The 21,067-nt window shown below is 41.7% G+C and overlaps 1 protein-coding gene across 7 annotated transcripts in view; it reads left to right on the top strand.

The window, feature by feature from the left end:
* Positions 1-18,526, top strand: part of MYOM2 (myomesin 2) — a 139,278-nt gene extending 120,752 nt beyond the window's left edge. For all 7 annotated transcript variants that reach the window (XM_039531537.1, XM_039531536.1, XM_039531541.1 and 4 more), the window contains 5 exons: positions 1,845-2,008; positions 2,344-2,380; positions 2,481-2,503; positions 3,271-3,326; positions 17,595-18,526. In XM_039531537.1, the coding sequence (XP_039387471.1) occupies positions 1,845-2,008; positions 2,344-2,380; positions 2,481-2,503; positions 3,271-3,326; positions 17,595-17,960 (646 nt within the window). In that variant the 3' untranslated portion in view covers positions 17,961-18,526. The remainder of the gene's footprint in view (positions 1-1,844; positions 2,009-2,343; positions 2,381-2,480; positions 2,504-3,270; positions 3,327-17,594) is intronic.
* Positions 18,527-21,067: the final 2,541 nt, after the last annotated feature.

Here is a 21,067-nt window from a genome sequence, read left to right as displayed (position 1 = left end):
TTTGCACTTCCCTTTGCTTCTTGATCCACAAACAGCAATCACCAAAAGCCATGGAGCTTTACAAATAAGTGTGGAAAAGAGATGCCTCAACCTGAGGGGCCAAAGGCACAAAGACACCGCAGGGTGTATGAGTTATGGATACCTGTAGGTGGGGGCCATCTGGTCATAAAAGGAGAAGAAGATAGATGGAACCCAACAGATATTGCTCATCCATGTGGAAATCAAAATGGACCTGCACTAGGGTTGTCAACTCTCCCAGTTTCACCGGGAGTCTCCTGGAATCGGGTTCTATCTCCCAAAGGCTACTGAAGCCAATTCAGGAGATTTTAGGCCATTAAAAGTCTGGCAATGCAATGGGCTATGGCAGGATCGCAGGGAGGGAGGTGAAGGGGGATCTGCGAGCTGCCCCCACCCCGAGCACCGACTCTGCAGCTCCCATTGCCTAGGGAGCTGCTGGGATGGTGCCTGCAGGCAGGGGCAGCTCATGGAGCCCCCTGCCCTCACCAGGGGCTGCAGGGACATGTTGGCCACTTCCGGGAAAGGCATGGGGCCAGGGCAGGCAGGGAGCCTGCCTTAGCCTCACCGTACTGCCGACCAGGAGTCGCCTGAGGTAAGCGTCACCCAGCCAGAGCCTGCACCCCCACACACCCTTTGGCACTCCAACCCCCTGCCCCAGCCCTGAGCCCACTCCAAGAGCCTGCACCCTGACCCCCCTCCCACACCCGAACACCCTGCCCCAGCCCAGGGCCATCTCCTGCACCCAAACTCCCTCCCAGCATCCACACCCTTCACCCCTCCTGCACCCCAGTCCCCTTCCTCACCCCTGAACCCCCTCCCAGAGTCCACACCCCTTCCTGCATCCCCACCCACTGCCCCAGGCTCAGCCCAGAGCCCCCTCCCACTCTGAACCTCTCACCCCCAGCCCAGAGCCCGCACCCCAACTCCCTGCTCCAGCCTGGTGAAAGTGAGTGAGTGAGGGGGACAGCAAGTGATAGAAATAGGGGGGATGAAGTGAAGGGGGGGTGTCTCTGAGAAGGGGAGGAACAGGGGCGGGGCCTCTGAGAAGGGGCAGGATAGGGAGCGGGGCAAGGGTGTTTGGGTTTGAGTGATTAGACAATTAGCAACCCTAGCCTGGACCCAGCCCTGCAGTCATTCCCAGTGAAATCAATGGTAGTTTTGCTGGTATTAGGAATTCAAATTTGGGCCCTAAGTGTCAGAGATTCATCTTATTGCAAAAAGAAAATCTAAAATTTCATGCTGAAGTTCATACTACTTTTATTATTAAATTATTTCAAATAAGTTAATATAGGTGAAAGAAAAAGATTCTGTACATTGGGAAAGGGGTATCATTTGCTAATATGTTTCCCCATCAAACTGGTTTAGCATTGTGATATATTGCATACTAGTTTACATGTTTGTTATGATGTGCAAAAAGCCTTACAAACGTTATATATAATGTGTGTGTATTTATATACACATATGTATATAACTATCTGTGTGTCTATAAAAAACTGCCTGTCTCTCTCTCTCTCTGTAAACAGCATATATAATTATATATACTGTGTGTGTTTGTGTGACATGCACCCACGAACTCACACTATATATACAAAGAGAGAGAGTTAGATTACAATCCAAAGATTGATATTTTAACTTTTATGGTTCAGAACTGTTTCATATCCATATTGGGAAGAAAAAAGAATTCACTGTGAAGTTGTTCTCAGTAGTTGTAGTTTATTTGTAATTTTAAGCGCATTATGTTATCCTTTATAAATTTAATAACCAAATATTTTATGAAGAATGTACATCAAAGCATTTTTTAAACATATTTTTTTTCATTTTTCGAGGGAGTCTAAGGTTTCTTCTGGTGAAAAGATGAGGATTGGAGGTAGTGAAGAGGTTGCCTGGCTGCAGATATGTGAGCCCACTGAAAAGGACAAAGGGAAATACACCTTCGAAATTTTTGATGGCAAAGAATCCCATAAGCGCATGCTTGATCTATCTGGACAAGGTAGGATACTGAATATATTATAGTTCTGAGGTATGATGCATTTTCATAAACTGGATTAAGCGGAAGAATAACTATAAAAATGGAGAGCTATCAGCCAAATTCAGCCATGCTATAAGTGGACCCAACTTTTCTGGATATCTTAGCATTGAGACCATTTCCACCAGGACTGATTTTGACCCCATATGTTCAGTTTTCATTTGATATGTTGGAACTATGTAATTTTATGAGAAGTTTTAAAAGAACATTAACATATGAATGAGTGACAACATTTATGTTTACTTGTAGATAAGAACTATGTTACATTTTATATAATGCACCGAAATATTTCATTACAGCTTTTGATGATGCATATGCGGAATTCCAGCGACTCAAGTAAGCCATACATTTTTTATTTAGATCCTGTAGTTAGTGCCTTAATTATACAGTACAATATTAATTTATTTCCTTTCTTTTCCACCGTCCCCAACTATAGGGCAGTGGCTTTTGCTGAGAAGAGTAAGTATATTTTACATATTTTGAGAGACAATCTACTTCTAATCTTGTGACTTTTTTTTTTTAATTTGGCAAACCTAATTCCAAGTTCCCATGCTTTTCATAGTTCCATGACAGCAGAACCAACACATTGTTGCAGAATTTGGCCACAGAATTTGCTGTCATTTTTCAAAAATTGTGTCTAATCCTCTTTAGTTGCAAAGGAAACTTGCCAAATGAGACCTGGGTGGGTAAACCACTGCTATGCTTTTTTAGAGAGCCTGAAACAATAAATTTAAAAGTTGTGAACTTCCTTCATCACACTGGGATGTTGACTTTGAAACGTAATGATAGCTACCACCTGGATGCTAAAAACCTAAATTGCTCTTGCTTTGTTGTGTTTCAAAAGCTTATACTGTTCCATACTCAGCTGTCAGAGTCTCTCTAACAACGTCTTCGAGGCAATTGTATGTTTGATCCAAAAATCTGTGGCACATTGTACATTAAAAATTTGAGGGAAGCATAAAATAGTTAATATTAAAATAAATAACACCAGGAATACTGTATGGATTGTATTATTTATTTTCATATTTCATTTAATAAAAATACTATTTTTAAGATACTGCCTCCTACATGCTTGAAACTGCCCAAGAATTTCCTTTTGGTCTGAAGTCACCAATTTATTGCTAATACTACATCAGGATTTGTAAAGATTAACATATTTAGTGAGTAATAAATTCTTTCAGACTTTGTGATGGTTTGTTATAGTATGATTATTATTTAATTCCTAGATCGTGGTAAAGTGATAGGAGGTTTGCCCGATGTGGTGACTATAATGGAAGGCAAGGTAAGGATGACTTTTGTCATTGTCATGTTCATATGTTGGGATTTCTGTGTTAGTGGGGAGGAGGCAGTGGTTCAGAGAAGTAAAGAAATATGCAGTGTAGCCTTTTGGATGGAGAATGTATTAATTATTATGATTAGGATTATCAAAGCTGTCCAGGGGATTTAATGACAAAGTTCCCACTAATTTCAGTGGGAGTTTTGTGGTAAATGCCCATCAGCTTTGAAAATCTCCACCCAATATTTAATTTTAATTATTTATTTTATTATTTATTTGGATGTTTACTGTTCTATGTGAACAACCCCTCTCCTCCTCTCCCCCCCACGCAGCACACCAGATCTGCAAGGGTGGCAAAGTCCCTTTTTCCTCCATATCAGGGGCTTGGTGACCCCTACTTACAGTCAAGTGAGCCCAAGATCCTGAGCACTTGTGGCTGGGTTCATAAAGTAGCAGACAACCGATAACCCTTACCATGTGTATAGCCTGGGCCCTTGAGGTTGGGACATGGTATAGCATTGAGAGCACAGGGAGAGGTAGAATGAAGTCCATGAGCTCGCAGCTCTCCGTGCTGCAGCCCCCCCTTCTTCTGGAGTCCTGGTGCTGTGGGGTAGGATGGCCAGCAGCAGGCTGGGCAGCAGTAAAGAGAGGGGCTGCTCAGGCTTTCCACAGGGACTGAAAGCACTGGTGCTGCATGGAACCTCTCCCTGCACTCTCTGGGCTGAGCCCTGCCCTGGTATAGTTGTTAATAAGCAGCATGCCTGTTGCCAACATCTCTATTCCATTAGCATTAAAGTCAATGGAATGGGATCAGTTCCTGGCAAAATATTGCTATTAACTGAATGTTGTTAATATTGCTATTAACTGAATGTTGCTATTAACTGGTATCCACTACAGAGGAAATCAATGACCAACAGGTATTCTTCTTCTTTGTGTAATGTTCCTATGGGTGCTCCACTTCAGGTGCGCATGCACCTCTCAAGTCCCGGATCAGAGATTTTTCTGCTAGCAGTGCCCATTTGGCAGGCATGTGCCCTGTGCCTCCTTATGGCAGACAAAGGCGGTATAGGAATGCGTGGACAAACCACCCTTAGTTCCTTCTCTATTGCTTGGGCTGAGATGGAGCTCTAACTTGCCCACCTTGAGCATGCCTCAGCTATTTCATATTCTTCTTAAGGTAATATTAGTTAGTATAGTTAGAAAGAGTTGTAGTTAGTAAGGCTAAACACTATGTCTACCCTAGAGAACTTACAGCAACTTACAAACTATAATAGATTTGACAGACTTTATTGAGCACCTGCCACAGGAACATGGGTAGCAATTCCAGTCCATAATTTCAGAGGCCATTGTCCAAGACTGCTCTTCAAGCATCCTTGGATGCTGCAAACACTGCCTTCACATCCATCTCCATGGCAGTAGTTATGCACAGGGCATCATGGCTCCAGCTCTTGGGGTTTCTCAGAAAAGAAGAGGACCTCCCCTTTAATGGCCATAAGCTTTTCTCAGAGACCACAGAGGAGGTCTTGCATACACTGAAGGATTTCTGAGCCACTTTACATTCGCTGGGCATATATTCACCTACAAATAAGAGAGAGTTTAGTAGATCATAAACTGCCTAGAGATTATGTCCTGCTAAATCCTCTGGATTCCATAGATCCATTGAGCCCCTAGGAAAAGACATGTTTCAGAGGAAGAGGGCTGCTCACCCACCCTCCATAACCACCCAACCATCTTCTAAGTATAAATTTTGATGGGCTGGTCTAGGGTTCGAATCCTCCCACATCTCTGGTTTTACAGCTGCACCCATTTGCCCACCACCCTCCATATGGAGACCACCTTTCTTATTTCCAACATGCCTGGAGGTTGATTACTACAGACAAGTGGGTCATAGTGGTTATAACATTGGGCTATACCATCCATTTTACATCACTCCTACCCTTCCACTCCCCTTCCCTGTCCTCCTTCAGGGACCCTTCTCACGAGCTTGTATGAAGACTGGAGGTAAACTCTCTCCTCAGGATAGAAGCAATACAGCTGGTCCCTTCCCCTCACATGGGCAAAGGGTTTTACTGGAAGTATTTCCTTGCACCAAAGAAGAATGGAGTGCGAAGACGAATCTTAGATTTTTAAGACTTCTAAACAAATTCATAACGTCTCAAAAGTTCAGGATGGTGACTCTGGCACCTATAATTTCTTCACTGAAAAAGTGGCATTGGTTTTTGGTCCTCAGCCTACAAGATGCCTTCTTCCATGTAACATACACCATTTGCACAGGAAATATCTATGATGCACCATAGGTCGGGATAATTTCATAAGAACATAATTAAATGAATTCTTTGCATTGGTCTTCATGGCTGAAGATGTGAGGGAGATTCCCAAACCTGAGCCATTATTTTTAGGTGACAAATCTGTGGTGTCATTAGAGGAGGTTTTGGAATAAATTGATAAACCAAACTGTAAGAACTCACCAGGACCAGATGGTATTCATCCAAGAGTTCTGAAGGAACTCAAATGTGAAACTGCAGAACTACTAACTGTGGTATGTTTCAGAGTGGTAGCCATGCTAGTCTGTATCAGCAAAAACAACAAGGAGTCCTTGTGGCACCTTAGAGACTAACAAATTTATTTGGCCATAAGCTTTTGTGGGCTCAAACCCACTTCATCGGATGCATGGAGTGGAAAATACAGTATGTAACCTACCATTTAAATCAGCTTCTGTACCAGATGACTGGAGAATAGCTAATGTGACACCAATTTTTAAAAAAGGCTCCAGAGGTGATCCCAACAATTGCAGGCTAGTAAGTCTAACTTCAGGACCTGGCAAACTGGTTGAAATTATAGTAAAAAATAGAATTGTCAGACACATAAATGAACACAATTTGTTGAGGAAGAGTCAACATGGTTTTTGTAAAGAGAAATCATACCTCACCAATATGCTATTATTCTTTGAAGCATGTGGGCAAGGTTGATCCAGTGGATATAATGTACTTAGATTTTCAAAAAGCCTTTGACAAGGTTCCTCTCCAAAGGCTCTTAAGCAAAGCAAGCAGTCCTGGGATAAGCGGGAAGGTCCTTTCATGAATCAGTAACTGGTTAAAAGATAGAAAACAAAGGGTAGGAATAAATGGTCAGTTTTCAGAATGGAGAGAGGTAAATCAGGGCTTTCACAGGGGTCTGTACTGGACCAGTACTGTTCAACATATTCAGAAATAAACAGTGAGATGGCAAAATCTGCAGATGTTACAAAACTACTCATAGACTTTAAGGTCTGAAGGGACCATTATGATCATCTAGTCTGACCTCCTGCACAATGCAGGCCACAGAATCTCACCCACCCACTCCTGTAACAAACCCCTAACCTATGTCTGAGTTATTGAAGTCCTCAAATTGTGGTTTGAAGACCTCAAGGTGCAGAGAATCCTCCAGCAAGTGACCCATGCCCCATGCTGCAGAGGAAGGCGAAAAACCTCCAGGGCCTCTGCCAATCTGCCCTGAAGGAAAATTCCTTCCCGACCCCAAATATGGCGATCAGTTAAACCATGAGCATGTGGGCAAAACTCACCAGCCAGCACCCAGGAAAGAATTCTCTGTAGTAACTCAGATCCCGCCCCATCTAACATCCCATCACAGACCACTGGGCATACTTACCTGCTGATAATCAAAGATCAATTGCCAAATTGATTGCCAAAATTAGGCTATCCCATCATACCATCCCCTCCATAAACTTATCAAGCTTAGTCTTAAAGCCAGATATGTCTTTTGCCCCACTACTCCCCTTGGAAGGCTGTTCCAGAACTTCACTCCTCTAATGGTTAGAAACCTTCATCTAATTTCAAGTCTAAACTTCCTAGTGTCCAGTTTTTATCCATTTGTTCTTGTGTCCACATTGGTACTAAGCTTAAATAATTCCTCTCCCTCCCTAATATTTATCCCTCTGATATATTTATAAACAGCAATCATATCCCCCCTCAACCTTCTTTTGGTTAGGCTAAACAAGCCAAGCTCTTTGAGTCTCCTTTCATAAGATAGGTTTTCCATTCCTCGGATCATCCTAGTAGCCCTTCTCTGTACCTGTTCCAGTTTGAATTCATCCTTCTTAAACATGGGAGACCAGAACTGCACACAGTATTCCAGATGAGGTCTCACCAGTGCCTTGTATAACGGTACTATCACCTCCTTAATTTTGCTGGAAATACCTCACCTGATGCATCCTAAAACCGCATTAGCTTTTTTAATGGCCATATCACATAGGCGGCTCATAGTCATTCTGTGATCAACCAATACTCCGAGGTCCTTCTCCTTCTCTGTTACTTCCAACTGATGTGTCCCCAATTTATAACTAAAATTCTTGTTATTAATCCCTAAATGCATGACCTTGCACTTTTCACTATTAAATTTCATTCTATTACTATTACTCCAGTTTACAAGGTCATCCAGGTCTTCCTGCATGATATCCAGGTCCTTCTCTGTGTTAGCAATACCTCCTAGCTTTGTGTCATCCACAAGATAGTTAAGTCCAAAGCAGACTGCAGAGTTACAAAGGGGTCTCACAAATCTGGGTGACTGGGCAACAAAATGGCAATTCAATGTTGTAATGTATAATGGAAAACATAATCCCAACTAAACATATAAAATGATAAATTAGCTGTTCAACTCAAGAAAGAGATCTTGGCGTCATTCTGGATAGTTCTCTGAAAACAGCGACTGTCAAAAAAGCTAACAGAATGTTGGGAATCATTAGAAAAGTGCTAGATAATAAGACAGAAAATATCATATTGCCTCTCTATAAATCCATAGTATGCCCGCATCTTGAATAGTGCATGCAGATGTGGTCGCCCCATCTCAAAGAGGATATATATTGGAAAAGGTTCAGAAAAGAGCAACAAAAATGATTAGGGGTATGGAACAGCTTACATATGAGGAGGGGATCACTTGATGATTATGTGCTCTGTTCATTTATTCATTCCTTCTGAAGTACCTGGCATTGGCCACTGTTGGAAGACAGGATTCTGGGCTAGATGGCCCATTGATATGACTCAGTATGGGCATTGTTATGTTCTTATGTTGGAGCTCTGGGCTGTCAGGAAGGCCTGCCTCCATTTCCTACCTCTCATCAGGGCAAATAAATCAGGGTTGTGATGGACAATGTGTCCTGCATGTTTTATATCAACAAGCAGGGAGGAGCAAGAGTCCCCTCTGTGCACCAAAGCCATGAAGCTATGGAACCCAGTGCATAGCTCATCAGATCCAAATTTTGGTCTACCTGCCAGGTTTTCAGAACAGTGACTTCTGTTAGGACTATGAATGAGTGCTAGACCCTCAAATCCTTCACAGCATATTCCATCTTCAGAAACAAGAAGTGCCATTTCTTCTGCTCAAGAGAGGTCTGGACCTCTTTGAGGGATGCCTTTCTTCTTTCCTGGAAGAAGGCTCTGCTCTGTGCATTTCCTCCAACTCTGCTGATACCGAGGTCTTGTCTACACTAATGCTTTAAGTTGATCTAAGTGATGCTAGTAAAGTTACCTAAATTATGTAATTTAAGTTGATGTAACTTACAGTGACTTAAAGTGTCTATGGAAGACACTCTCCTGTCAACATAGCTTCCGCCTCTCATTGAGATGGAGTTCTGAAGTCGATGGGAGAGCGCTCTCCCATCAACTTAGTGCTTCTTCACCAGATCTGCTAAATCGGCGCTGCTGTGTTGATGGCAGTGGCGCTGACTTAGTGTGGTAGTGAAGTCAAGCTCTCAGTGTGATGAACAAAATAATATGGGACAAGACCAGGGTAATCCTTATAGTACCACCCTGCCGAGACAAGCTTGCTAGCCTTACCTACCTCATTTATGCATCCATCCACAGCTCAAGATACTGATCATTCCTTGTCTCCGTTCTCAGGATGTGGGACTTATGTTTCACCCCAGACTAGGGGTTCTCTGCCTGTAGGCATGGTTCTTTGATGATTCATGGGCTAGAATCCTCCTGCTCTGACAAAGTGCAACAGGTGTTACTGAATGGTACAAAGAAGTCAACCTGTACTGCTTAACTGCAGAAATGGAAGAGAATCTCCCATTGGTGCTGTCATTGCTACTTCCCGCCTGGATCTGTGCCTCTTTCAGCCATCCTGGATTATCTTCTGGATCTGAAGATATCAGGGTTATCAGTTAGCCCAGTTAAGGTCCATTTGGCTGCAATATCAGCCTTTCATCTGACTATAGAAGAGTTTTTTCCATATTTGCTCATCCTGTATCATCTAGATTTATTAAGGGTTTAGGAAATCACTACCTCCAGCCTAGAGACCCCAGTCTGACTTGGGACCTCAACCAAGTACTCAATTACCTTTATTAAACATCCATTTGGACCTATGGCAATCTGTTCTTTACTCCCTTTATCTATGAAGACGGCCTTTCTAGTAGCCATCATTTATTGCATAGAATTGGGAAGATTGGTGCCTTGATGGCAGATTCCCCCATTGATGGTAGTCTTCAAGGATACGGTTTCTTTACACCCACATCCTAAATTTTTACCTAAGTTTCTCTTGGAGTTCCACCTTAACCCATCTATTCATATCCCAGTGTTTCTCCTGAAGCCACATAACTCTCTTCGAGAGTCTTGTTTTCATACCCTGGAATTAGAAGGGCAGCACTGGCCTTCTTCTTGGATAGGACCAAGCAATTTTGAAGGTCATCCAGGCTGTTCATCTCCTTCATGGATCCACGATTTCTGCTCAGAGACTATTGAGATGGATAGCTGGATGTATTGCCACTTGTTATAAGACCGCAGGGGTTCATCCTCCTGAAAAGGTGATAGTACATACTATCAAGTCCATGCAGCATCCACAGTACTGCTTAAGAATGTACCTGTATCTGAGATATGTAGGCCGCTATGTGGGCTTCAATACATTCAATTTCAAAGCACTATGCTTTTATCCATGCCATCAGATCCTATTCAGCACTAGGTACTGCAGTTCTATCTTCAGTTCTGGACTTAGTTCCGAAGCTCCCTTCTTCCTCTGGGGAAACTGCTCAGATGTCGCTTAAAGTGGAGCATCCATAGTGACACTACTCAAAGAAGAAGAGGTTACTTACCTCATTCAGTAACTGCAGTTCATTGAGATGTGTGTCCCTAAGAGTGCTCCACCACCCACCCTTCCTTCCTTTCCTCCTGTTTCTGACTGTTCTCTGTGGAGATGTTCAAGTGGAGAAGGAACTGAGGGAGGTTCACCTGTGCATCCCTATATAGCTTCAGTGTCAGGCATGCAGGCTGCATGCATGGGCCAAATGGGCACTGCTAGCAGAAAAATCTCCCATCAAGGGCTTGAGAGGCAAATGTGCACCTGAAGTGGAGCATCCATAAGGACACACATCTCGAACTGTAGTTACTATACAGGGTGACAAGTATCAGAGGGGTAGCCGTGTTACTCTGGATCTGTAAAAGCAGCAAAGATTTCTGTGACACCTTACGACTAACAGACATATTGGAGCATGAGCTTTCGTGAGTGAATATCCACTTCGTCGGATGCATGTGACAAAGTGGGTATTCACCCACGAAAGCTCATGCTCCAATACATTTGTTAGTCTATAAGGTGCCACAGAACTCTTTGCCACCTATACAGGGTGAGTAACCTCTTATATGATTTTGTGTCTGTGTGTATGAAAAACAGACCTGCCCCCAAGTTTCCCAACAGGCCTTACCTGCTTGGTGTAATAGAAACTTGATGAGAAGGGCTGTTGTCCATGGTGGGAAGTCAATAGCTCTCTCCTTTGAATGGAGTGGATCTCTGATGGTCTCCAGCCCTGTCCATCCTCCAGCTCTGGATGCAGAAGAGGCCTGCCAGGTTTATCTAGCAGTCAGTCCTCACAGAAGCAGGGGAACACTGGGGTTCAGTCTCGCCATCATAAAACTGGGGGCTCTAGATTGGTCTCAAGCGCCAGCGCATAATTTGTAAAGAAAGAGGTTGCAGGGCTCAAAATAGCATCCTCCACACAACATGACCTTGCATTCACCATACGTGCAAGGTCACATTTTCTGCCACTGAGTGAAGAGGGGCCACAGCTGAGCCCCAGCAAGGCCCTGTAGAAAATATGGTCTGTCAAGTCCTTTGGCTATGAGAGACAAAATGGCATCATCTTTTCTGCAGAAAGAGTAACTCCTGGGCTGCTTCCCCTCCAGTTGCTGTAATCCAACTCTCTGCAGCCAGCTCTTTCTCTAAAGAAACACTGTCCCTATCTGGGCTTAGCTCACAAGTCAGGGTAGTCCAAGCCATCAGTAGCTATCTGGGGCCTGTCCATTGGGCTCCTGGCTCAGCTCCGAGAGAAATGTGTTTTGTGTGTGTCAAGCACAATTCAGGCAAACAGTCACATGGTAAGTCTACTCGTTGAGCTGGGGGTGTAATTCCCAGCTCAAGGAGACATGCCTGTATTAGCTTGCTAAAATTAGAGTGTAGCCAGGGCAGTAGGAGGAGTAACTACCCTCAGTACGATCCAATGCAAGACACTCAGTCGGTAGGACCCAGTCCATTTAGGGTATTATAAGTCAAAACAAACATCTTAAGGTCAACAAATCAGTAATGAAACAACTTAGTGCAGCTGTACCCTAATATGTACATGTTCAATTTCCAATGTGCACACATGCAAGTTGCAGTTTGCTTGCACAAAATCATGCCTTGAAAAGTCTGGCTCTAAATTAAGGCTATGTTATATGATGAGTTTAAAGAAACAAAAGGCTTCTGTGGGAGGCCTGATGCTATGAGGAAGTTTTGACACAAACATGGTTACCAGGTTCCAGATCAGGCAATTATCTGAGTGATATAGGCTATAGAAGTGTTCATAAGATCTTTTTGTCTTTTGACCCAATTTGGCTACTCTTCTTAGGTCTGGTCACTTTGGGGCTGGATTTTTTTCCAGGGTTAGAACAGTAGTCCTGACTTGCCTGCCCTTTAGAGGTTGGTCTGGGGTATAGTGTTGATCTGTAAATCAGAAGAACCAAGGAATGGATCTTCCTGGCTCAATATTTTCTTGGCTGTCTGAACAGCCCTATCAGCCCCACCATTTGCTTGTGGGTAATGTGAGCTGCTAGTGATGTGTTCAAAATCATATTTTGTGTGGAATGACTTAAATTTAGCTGTGGTGAATTGTGATCCATTGTCCATCAATAGTTGTTCTGGAATAGCACAATGGATGAATGTGCTCTTTAATTTCTTGATAACACTGTTACATGTTGCATCTTTCGGATATATTGTTTCAATATATCTAGAAAAATAATCCACTACAACTTGGTAATGGTGTCCTCTAAATTCGTATAAATCTTCTGCTAGCCTCTTCCAGGGTCTATCTGGTAGAAGTATTATTAGACGTGCTTTGCGTTGTGTTGGTCTGTTAGTTCTGCAACGTTTGCATGAAAATACTTTATTCTTCACATCCTTGCTGATTTCAGGCCACTTCACTGACTGATTGGCCCATTCACAGCATTTAGTTAGCCTTTGATGTCCTTCATGGATGTGATTTAGAATTGCCATCTTTGAGAGGAGAAATGTGATCACCTTTAATCATTAGTCCATTGGACTCACTTAATTGTCTTCATACAACAAAATAGTCTTGTGCCATATCCATAGTGTTCTTTAGATACTTAAGCCATCCTGTCTGAATATAACTAAAAACTTATTTGAATTTGCTTGTATGCCCAGGTTGCTTTTTGTAGCAGGTATAGTCACATACCTCACCTTGGGCTGTAAGATTCCAATTAACAGTCTTTCCACAAATATCCAGTTTCACCCTCCACGCTGGCTGTGTGTCATTACGCATGCTTAAACCCAGAAAAAATGGCTCTTGATTCTCGGTGGTCACTTCCCATACTGCCTTTGTGAGGCAGAGAGCTGCAAAATGTCCAATTTTTGTGAATTTACGGCACTTGGCTCCTTTATCTGAGCAATCACCTCTTGGACTGTGATCTTTCCCACATCTTGTGCATTTAATCTGAAAAGTGTTATGTTTTACCTGGGGCTTACCCCACATTGCCTTTGAGGATTACTGCAATTGCTTTTTGCAGCTGTGCTCTATGTCCTGTTGTGATTCTGTTTGCAAGTCACTTCCTCTAGGTGTCTTTCTGGCAGATACTGGTCTCTGTTTTGATTTTTAATGATCTCTGATTGTCTTGCCATTTCTATTGCAGTGTGAAGGGTTAAATCTCTCTTCATTTGCAGTTTATCTACAGTCCCTTGTCTAAAATGTCAATCAGTATTCTGCTTTTCCTTTTTGTCTTCAAAATCAGTTTTCTGCCCTGTCAGGCAAGTCTCTTATGAAAGATTCCACAGATTCCCCAGGAATTTGGACACACTGGTAGAAAAACGCTTATGCTGTTATAAACCACATTATGCGAATTGCTCATTTAACGTAGCCAGCACCACAGTGTAACTGTTCTTGTGGTTTTCCTCTCCAAAGGCAAAGAACTTGAAGATATATTCAGTTTTGCTGCCAATGGCATAGACTAGGGAAGTAACTTGCATTTTCCTGCAATTACTTGTGATGCAAAAACATGGAAACTGCTCTTTCCAAACAGGCCACTCTGATGGCCTGTCGGAGCCGAAGCTCTTTGGGGTGTGAAACTTTGGCATTTTGATGAAATTCTGCAGTTTCTATTGTTTTTCTTCTGACACCATGTCAGGTTAATCACACAGACACAAAGGCAAAATGGATGCTAGCAACCACAACAACTTTATTGTAAAAAGAATGTAGACTGTCTCCAGCACTCAGTAAAGGTGTGCTGCAGTATTCTTCATACAGCCAGTGGCAAAATATTATACTGAAACCTTCCTTGGTAAACTATTCCAGTACTTAACTATTCTTATAGTTAGAAAATTTCTTCTAATATCTAACCTTAGTCTCCCTTGCTGCAGATTATGATTACTTCTTGTCCTGCCTTCAATGGACATGGATCATCATCCTTTTTATAACAGCCCTTAATGTATTCGAACACTGTTATCATATAAATGGTTTTAAAGGTGACCACTGTAGTTCAGTAAACCAGAGCAGCCCCAAAGACACAAGAGTGACTATTTGGGATATTTACATGCACCCTAGGTATCAGCACTCTGACTGATTCTCAATATTGACATATTAAAAAAAATCTCCAATATTGATGGGTGTTGAGGTCAAAGTGGTGACATTTAGACATTATGTTCTCTCTCAAATGCTGCAGTTCAGTGGCCTGAAATGTTAAAAATAACTTAATTGGAGTGCGATTTGTGGGCAGAATGAAAGAGAGAGAGTCAAAGGTGCATTGTGTTTGAAATGAACCACATGACTATACAATGTATCATATAGGTCTTCCATTTATTGTACTGATGTCATCACCACATATATAGTGATAGACAGACATATATAGTATATAAATATATCTGACATAAATTTCTATGTCTTATACTTGTAAACTATATTGTATATAAAGACATATTTAGTGTTATTATTTAACCACTAGACAGAGCCTAGATGACTGGAGAGTCTATAATATTAGTTGCTTTCACAGTGAATTTAAACATCTCCAATAATCTTGGGAGGCCTGCATCTGAAGTAGTTTGCTCAACTCTTCCAATGGTGCATATGTAGACATTTCAAAGGATGTTTTTAAACGTATCATTGTCTGAACATCATGTTAGACTAATGGCTTGTCAGGAGTCTGCTGCAGGCAAGACTGCAATGACAGTCCAAATTACCATCTTCAGACAATGTTACCCTCGGGCTATTATTGAATCACAATCACTGGTAAGATGGTGGAAAGGTTGTGTCTCAAACAAGGAAAGTTAGAAATATACTTTATGTATCTGTATTTTCAGTCTTCACAAGTCTAAATGTATGTATATTAGCCACAGTTTGATTAGTGAAGCTAAAGTTAAATCTCAAAGTGAACCCTTAAACAGTGTAATCTTATCTATGTTGTGGATTCCTCCTCTCCCTCTCCCCAGAAGACCCATAGAATCATGAAAATGTAGGGCTGTAAGGGACTTTGAAAAGGTATCTAGCCCAGTCCCCTGCACTGTGGCAGGACCAAGGATACTTAGGCCATCCCTGATAGGTGTTTGTCTAACCTGTTCTTAAAAACTTCCAATGACTGGGATTCCACAAGATCCCTTGGAAGCCTATTCCAGCACTTAACACTATCCTTCTATTTAGAAAGCTTTTCCTAATATCTAGCCTAAATCTCCTTTGCTGCAGATTAAGCTGATTACTTTTTGTCCTACTTTCAGTGCACATGGAGAATAATTGATTACCATCCTCTTTATAGCAATCCTTAACATTTGAAAACTGTTATCCAATCTCCCCCCTCAATCTTCTTTTCTCAAGACTAAACATGCCCAGTTTTTTTAACCTTTCCTCAGAAGTCAGGTTTTCTAAACCTTTTATTATATTTGTTGCTCTCCTCCATACTCTCTCCAATTTGTCCCTATCTTTCTTAAAGTGTGGTGCCAAGAACTGGACATAGTACTGCAAGTGAGGCCTCACCAATGATGAGTAGTGGGACAATCATCTTCCTCATCTTACGTACAACACTCCAGTTAACACAATCCAGAATTACTTTAGCCTTTTTAGCAACTTCACCACATTGTTGAACCAATGGAACAGAGTGCCTAGGGAGGTTGTGGAAGCTCCTTCACTGGAGATTTTCAAAAGGAGGCTGAAGAGCCATCTGTCTCGGATAGTTTAGACACAACAAATCCTGCATCTTGGCAGCGGGTTAGACTAGATGATCCTTGCTGTCCCTCCCAACCTATGATTCTCTGTATATTCCATTTCTGATCCACTATAAACCACAGATCCTTTTCTGCAGTATTACTGCCTAGCTAGATATTCTCCATATTGTAGTTAGGCACCTGATTCTTCATTCCTAAGTGTAGTACTGTGTTTTTGTTGAATTCAGACTAATCCTCTAATTTGTCAATGTCATTTTGAATTCTAATTTTATCCTTCAAAGTGCTTTAAACCTCTCCCAGCTTGGTGTTATCTGCAAATTTTATAAGCATACTCTCCTCTCCGTTATTGGAGTCATTAATGAAAATATTGAACCAGACCCCTGCAGGACCCCACTATATATGTCCTCCCAGTCTGACAGTGAATCACTGATAACTACTCTTTGAGTACAATCTTTCAACCAGTTATGCACCCATCTTACAGTAATTTCATGTAGACCACTTTTTTTCAGTTTGCTTACGAGAGTGTCATGTGGGACTGTGTGAAAAGCCTTACTAAAATCAAGATATATCACATTTACAGCTTCCTCTCATCCAGTAGGCCAATATCATGTCAAATAAGGAAATTAGGTTGGTTTGATATGATTTGTTCATGACAAATCTATGCTGGTTATTCATTATGTAACCCTATTATCCTTTAGGTGCTTACAAATTGATTGCTTAATAGTTTGTTCCAGTATCTTTCCAGATATTGAAGTTAGGCTGTCTAATCTATAATTCCCCAGATCATCTTTCTCCCACCCTCATTTAAAGATAGGTACTGTATTTGTCCTTCTCCCGTGATCTGGGACCTCAGCCATCCTCTGTGAGTTCTCAAAGATAATCACTAATGGTTCTAAGATTGTTTCAGCTAGTTCCTTAAGCACACTAGGGTGGATTTCATCAGACTTGAATATGACTAATGCTGGGGTCGGCAACCTTTGGCACGTGGCCCATTAGGCTAATCCACTGGCGGGCCATGGAGACATTTTGTTTATGTTGACTGTCTGCAGGCAGAGCTCCCGGCAGCTTCCAGTGGCTGCGGTTCACTGTTCCCGGCCAACGGGAGCTGCGGGAAGTGACGCGGGCTGCAGGGTTGTGCTGGCTATTGCTTCCCGCAGCTCCCATTGGCTGGGAATGGTGAACCATGGCCACTGGGAGCTGCGGGGGGCCATGCTTGTGGATGGTCAATGTAAAAAAATGTCTCATGGCCCGCCAGTGGATTACCCTGATGGGCCATGTGCTGAAGGTTGCCGACCCCTGGTCTAATGTATCTAAATATTTTGGCTTGCACTCTTTCCCCTTTGTTGCTAATATTAATTGTGTTAAATATCTGGTCACGATTTACCTTTTTAGTGAAAACTGATGCAAAATAGACATTAAACTCCTCAGCCATTTTGATGTCCATTATTGGCTCTGCTGCCCTGCTGAGTAGAAGACCTACACTTTCCTTTGTCTTTCTCTTGCTCCTAATGTATAATAAGTGTGGTAACAACCAGCATGCTCAAACAAACCTTCTATTTGACTGATGCCTTAAATGACTTTTCTTTTTCTTAGACTTTGAATCTGACCTGCTCTGTATTTGGAAATCCTGATCCTGAAGTGGTGTGGCTTTGGAATGACAAGAAATTTGATCTTAATGAACATTATTTAGTTTCAATGGAGCATGGAAACGTTGCCAGCTTTACAATCAAGGGAGTGTCCTCAGAGGACTCAGGCAAATATAGCATCAATGTCAAGAACAAGTATGGTGGGGAAACAGTGGATGTCACTGTAAGTGTGTACAAACATGGTGAAGAGTTGCCTGACATTAAACCTTCCCAGGTTGCTAAACCACGGATAATACCACCACCAGCACAAGACACAGCACCTCCAGAAAAAGCAAAAACAACCTCCACAGCTGAGAAATCCAGTAGGAAATAAAGTTCGAAAACCATGTTTGACAGACAAAACCATATAGATGAGCTGTAGTTGAAGCGTTGCTGCAAATAGATAACTGGCACTGTCCCAAGAAATGAGCTTTTAAAGGCATGCATTAGAGAGACAGTTGTACAACAGTATTGTACATTTGTGCAGTTATGTCTATGAAAAAATGCAATATGGCACGACTTACAAATAGCAACAGGCCCAATACCTGCCATTGGGTTTAATTATCAATGGCAGTTTCTATAAAGTTACAGTGATATAAATTTTCTTCGCTGAGAATCAGTTCTCCAACAACAGAAGTAGCATGCTGTAGTTAAATATGCATTCAGAGCCGTACCTACTCATTACTCACATGTGGAGTCTTTGACTTTGAAGGTACTCCTCATCTGAGTAAGGCAAACTGAGATGTCCACTGTAGTCTGTATTTAGTAGCATTGTTATTCTGTACCGCAAACTGATCTTTGGTAGTGTTCTACAGATGATCACAGTGGACTTGTTAAAGCATAAGTTACATGGTTGTATTTTGTTTTTCTTGCTTTGTGCTGATAAAACTTAAAAAGTCACCTTGTGCGTCTCACTGCACCAAATCACACCTAACTAATTTGGTTTACTATTTCATTGTTTAATTATGGCTTATTGCATAATTTCACAGCTGGTAGCATGCAGACAATGGGTTTTCAATAAAGAAAACACATTATGGTTAATCACAGTCACTGTGTGGCACTTACAACATTACATTTGCTCTTTATGGTATAGGTCAAGATGCAATTTAAACTGGAAAAACAAGACACATATACAATTGTGCAGCTTTCTAGGGTTATTATGGGTCAGCTCCTGCTTCTGCTAAAACCAATGTCTGTGGGAGCAGGAGCTTAATATTAGACCATGATTCTGCAGACACTTAAGCATGCACTTACCTTGAAGCGTGTGAGTAGTCCCACTGAATCAATTTCAGTGGTACTACTCATGTGCCCAAAATTAAGTATGCACTTGAATGTTGGCAGGATTGGGGTTTTGGTGCCAGATCAGCTACACAATTACAGCCCCATTGGCCACTCAGGCTCTAATCTGGCCGTAAATGCCCAGCAGAGAATTCGCCTCTTGGAAGGTAATTTCCTGCTTACACAAGTATGCTAGATCCAGACCCTGCACCTGTGGCCTCCCCTCCCCTGGAGTAGGGTAAGTATCGGGGAGGGAGGAGAGGAGAGGGCATGGTGCAATGTAATTATGCTATTCAAATACTTCATTGGGTAGGCTCCTATGGCAGTGGTGCAACTCAGCGAAGCCAGCTGCTGCCGTAATTTGTCATGTTGGGATCACAGCTGGCACCTGAGAATCAGGGAGCCATAACCAGATGCCTCATGGCCACCTCCTACATCAAGTAGTGCTCAGGTGCAGGAGCAGATTGAACTTTTAGTGTGTTCCACACAACTGGAAATCTGAGGGTGGACATAGAAATCATGGCCCAAGTCCACAAAGATAGTTAGCCTCCTAGCTCCTATTGAAACCAACAGGCATTAGATGCCTAAATAGCTTTGAGGATCTGGTCTTATAAACCTAATCCTGCTTCTCTTCCTCATATAAGTAGTAGACCTCTATAGCAGTGGGACTACTAGTGGACTAAGGCAAGTAGGGTTTGATTTGATATGGTATCATTGGGACAGCTTTGTGATTAAAAGGAAAACTGATTGACAACTAAATTCTCTTTTAAACATGGCTACTTTTCCCCAGTTAATTAATGAAGTATGGAGATCTTGAAGAAAAAATCTGCTCTTGAAACCATTATCAACTGTGAATAGCCAGTGTAAAAATAAGCATAGAAGCTCTGGGAATTAAATATTTGTATAGTATGTATATTAAAATATATGCAATTCTTTTTTAACCATTTCATAAGAACATAAGAATGGCTGTACTGGGTCAGACCAAAGGTCCATCAAGCCCAGTATCCTATCTACCTACAGTGGCCAATGCCAGGTGCACCAGAGGGAGTGAACCTAACAGGTAATGATCAAGTGATCTCTCTCCTGCCGTCTTTCACCACCCTCTGACAAACAGAGGCTAGGGACACCATTCCTTACCCATTTTGGCTAATAGCCATTAATGGACTTAACCTCCATGAATTTATCCAATTCTCTTTTAAACCCTGTTATAGTCTTAGCCTTCACAATCTCCTCAGGCAAGGAGTTCCACAAGTTGACTGTGCACTGTATGAAGAAGAATTTAATTGTATTTGTTTTAAACCTGCTTCCTATTAATTTCATTTGGTAGCCCCTAGTTCTTATATTATGGGAACGAGTAAATAACTGTTCATTTAACAAACTGCTCTTTTAGGAGCAGTGTATCCTTATGGTTATGAAATGGAGAGGTGAAACGTAATGTATTATACAAACAATGTAGAAAAGTGTTAGACAACAGTCAGAAATGGCTATTCCTGTGTGAATCAGTCCTGTATTTATGGACTCAACATACCTAGTCATTAACATGACTTAAGAGGAAAAACCTGCTTTTAAAATGAAATAATTTGATCTGGGGGGTTTATAGAAGACAAAAGCGAAGCAAGGATTTATCACTAAAATACCTGCCACAGTAAGAAAATGAAATGTTTTATTTGAATTTGACATCACAAGGACGAGATTGACCCTCTTAGTAAAATAAAATAACCCAGTTTTTCAATTATTATTGCAATTTAGTATTTAAGACCTTTTCAGAACACATCAGAGCCAGTCTCCACAGCATACAAAGTGACCATCAGCAAGAATTTAATATTATTCTTATCTCCTTCTACAGTACACAGGTTAAATGTAGCTGAGACTATCAAATTATTGCATGTTATGGCAGCTTTTCAGAGGTATCCTTGGGCATAGCAGACAAGGTTAAACTCATCTCAGTTGTACCTTTTAGCTGGCCCTTTTAGTTAAGCAAGCTTCAGTTATTTCCTTTCAGGCAGAGGGAAATAATTTATTGTGACAGTTAATCTTCTGCTGAAGTACAGAAATTATCATTCACTGAAATATTATATTCAAAAGACGAAGGATTTCTTATAAGATTTCATCTTTTTCAGTGTGGTTATACCTGTTTTCTTTGTACACAGTGATCTCATTTTA

The sequence above is a fragment of the Mauremys reevesii genome, linkage group 3, assembly GCF_016161935.1.
Source record: "Mauremys reevesii isolate NIE-2019 linkage group 3, ASM1616193v1, whole genome shotgun sequence".
In the NCBI taxonomy this organism is placed as follows: domain Eukaryota; kingdom Metazoa; phylum Chordata; order Testudines; family Geoemydidae; genus Mauremys; species Mauremys reevesii.
This window is presented reverse-complemented; position numbering and strand designations above follow the sequence as displayed.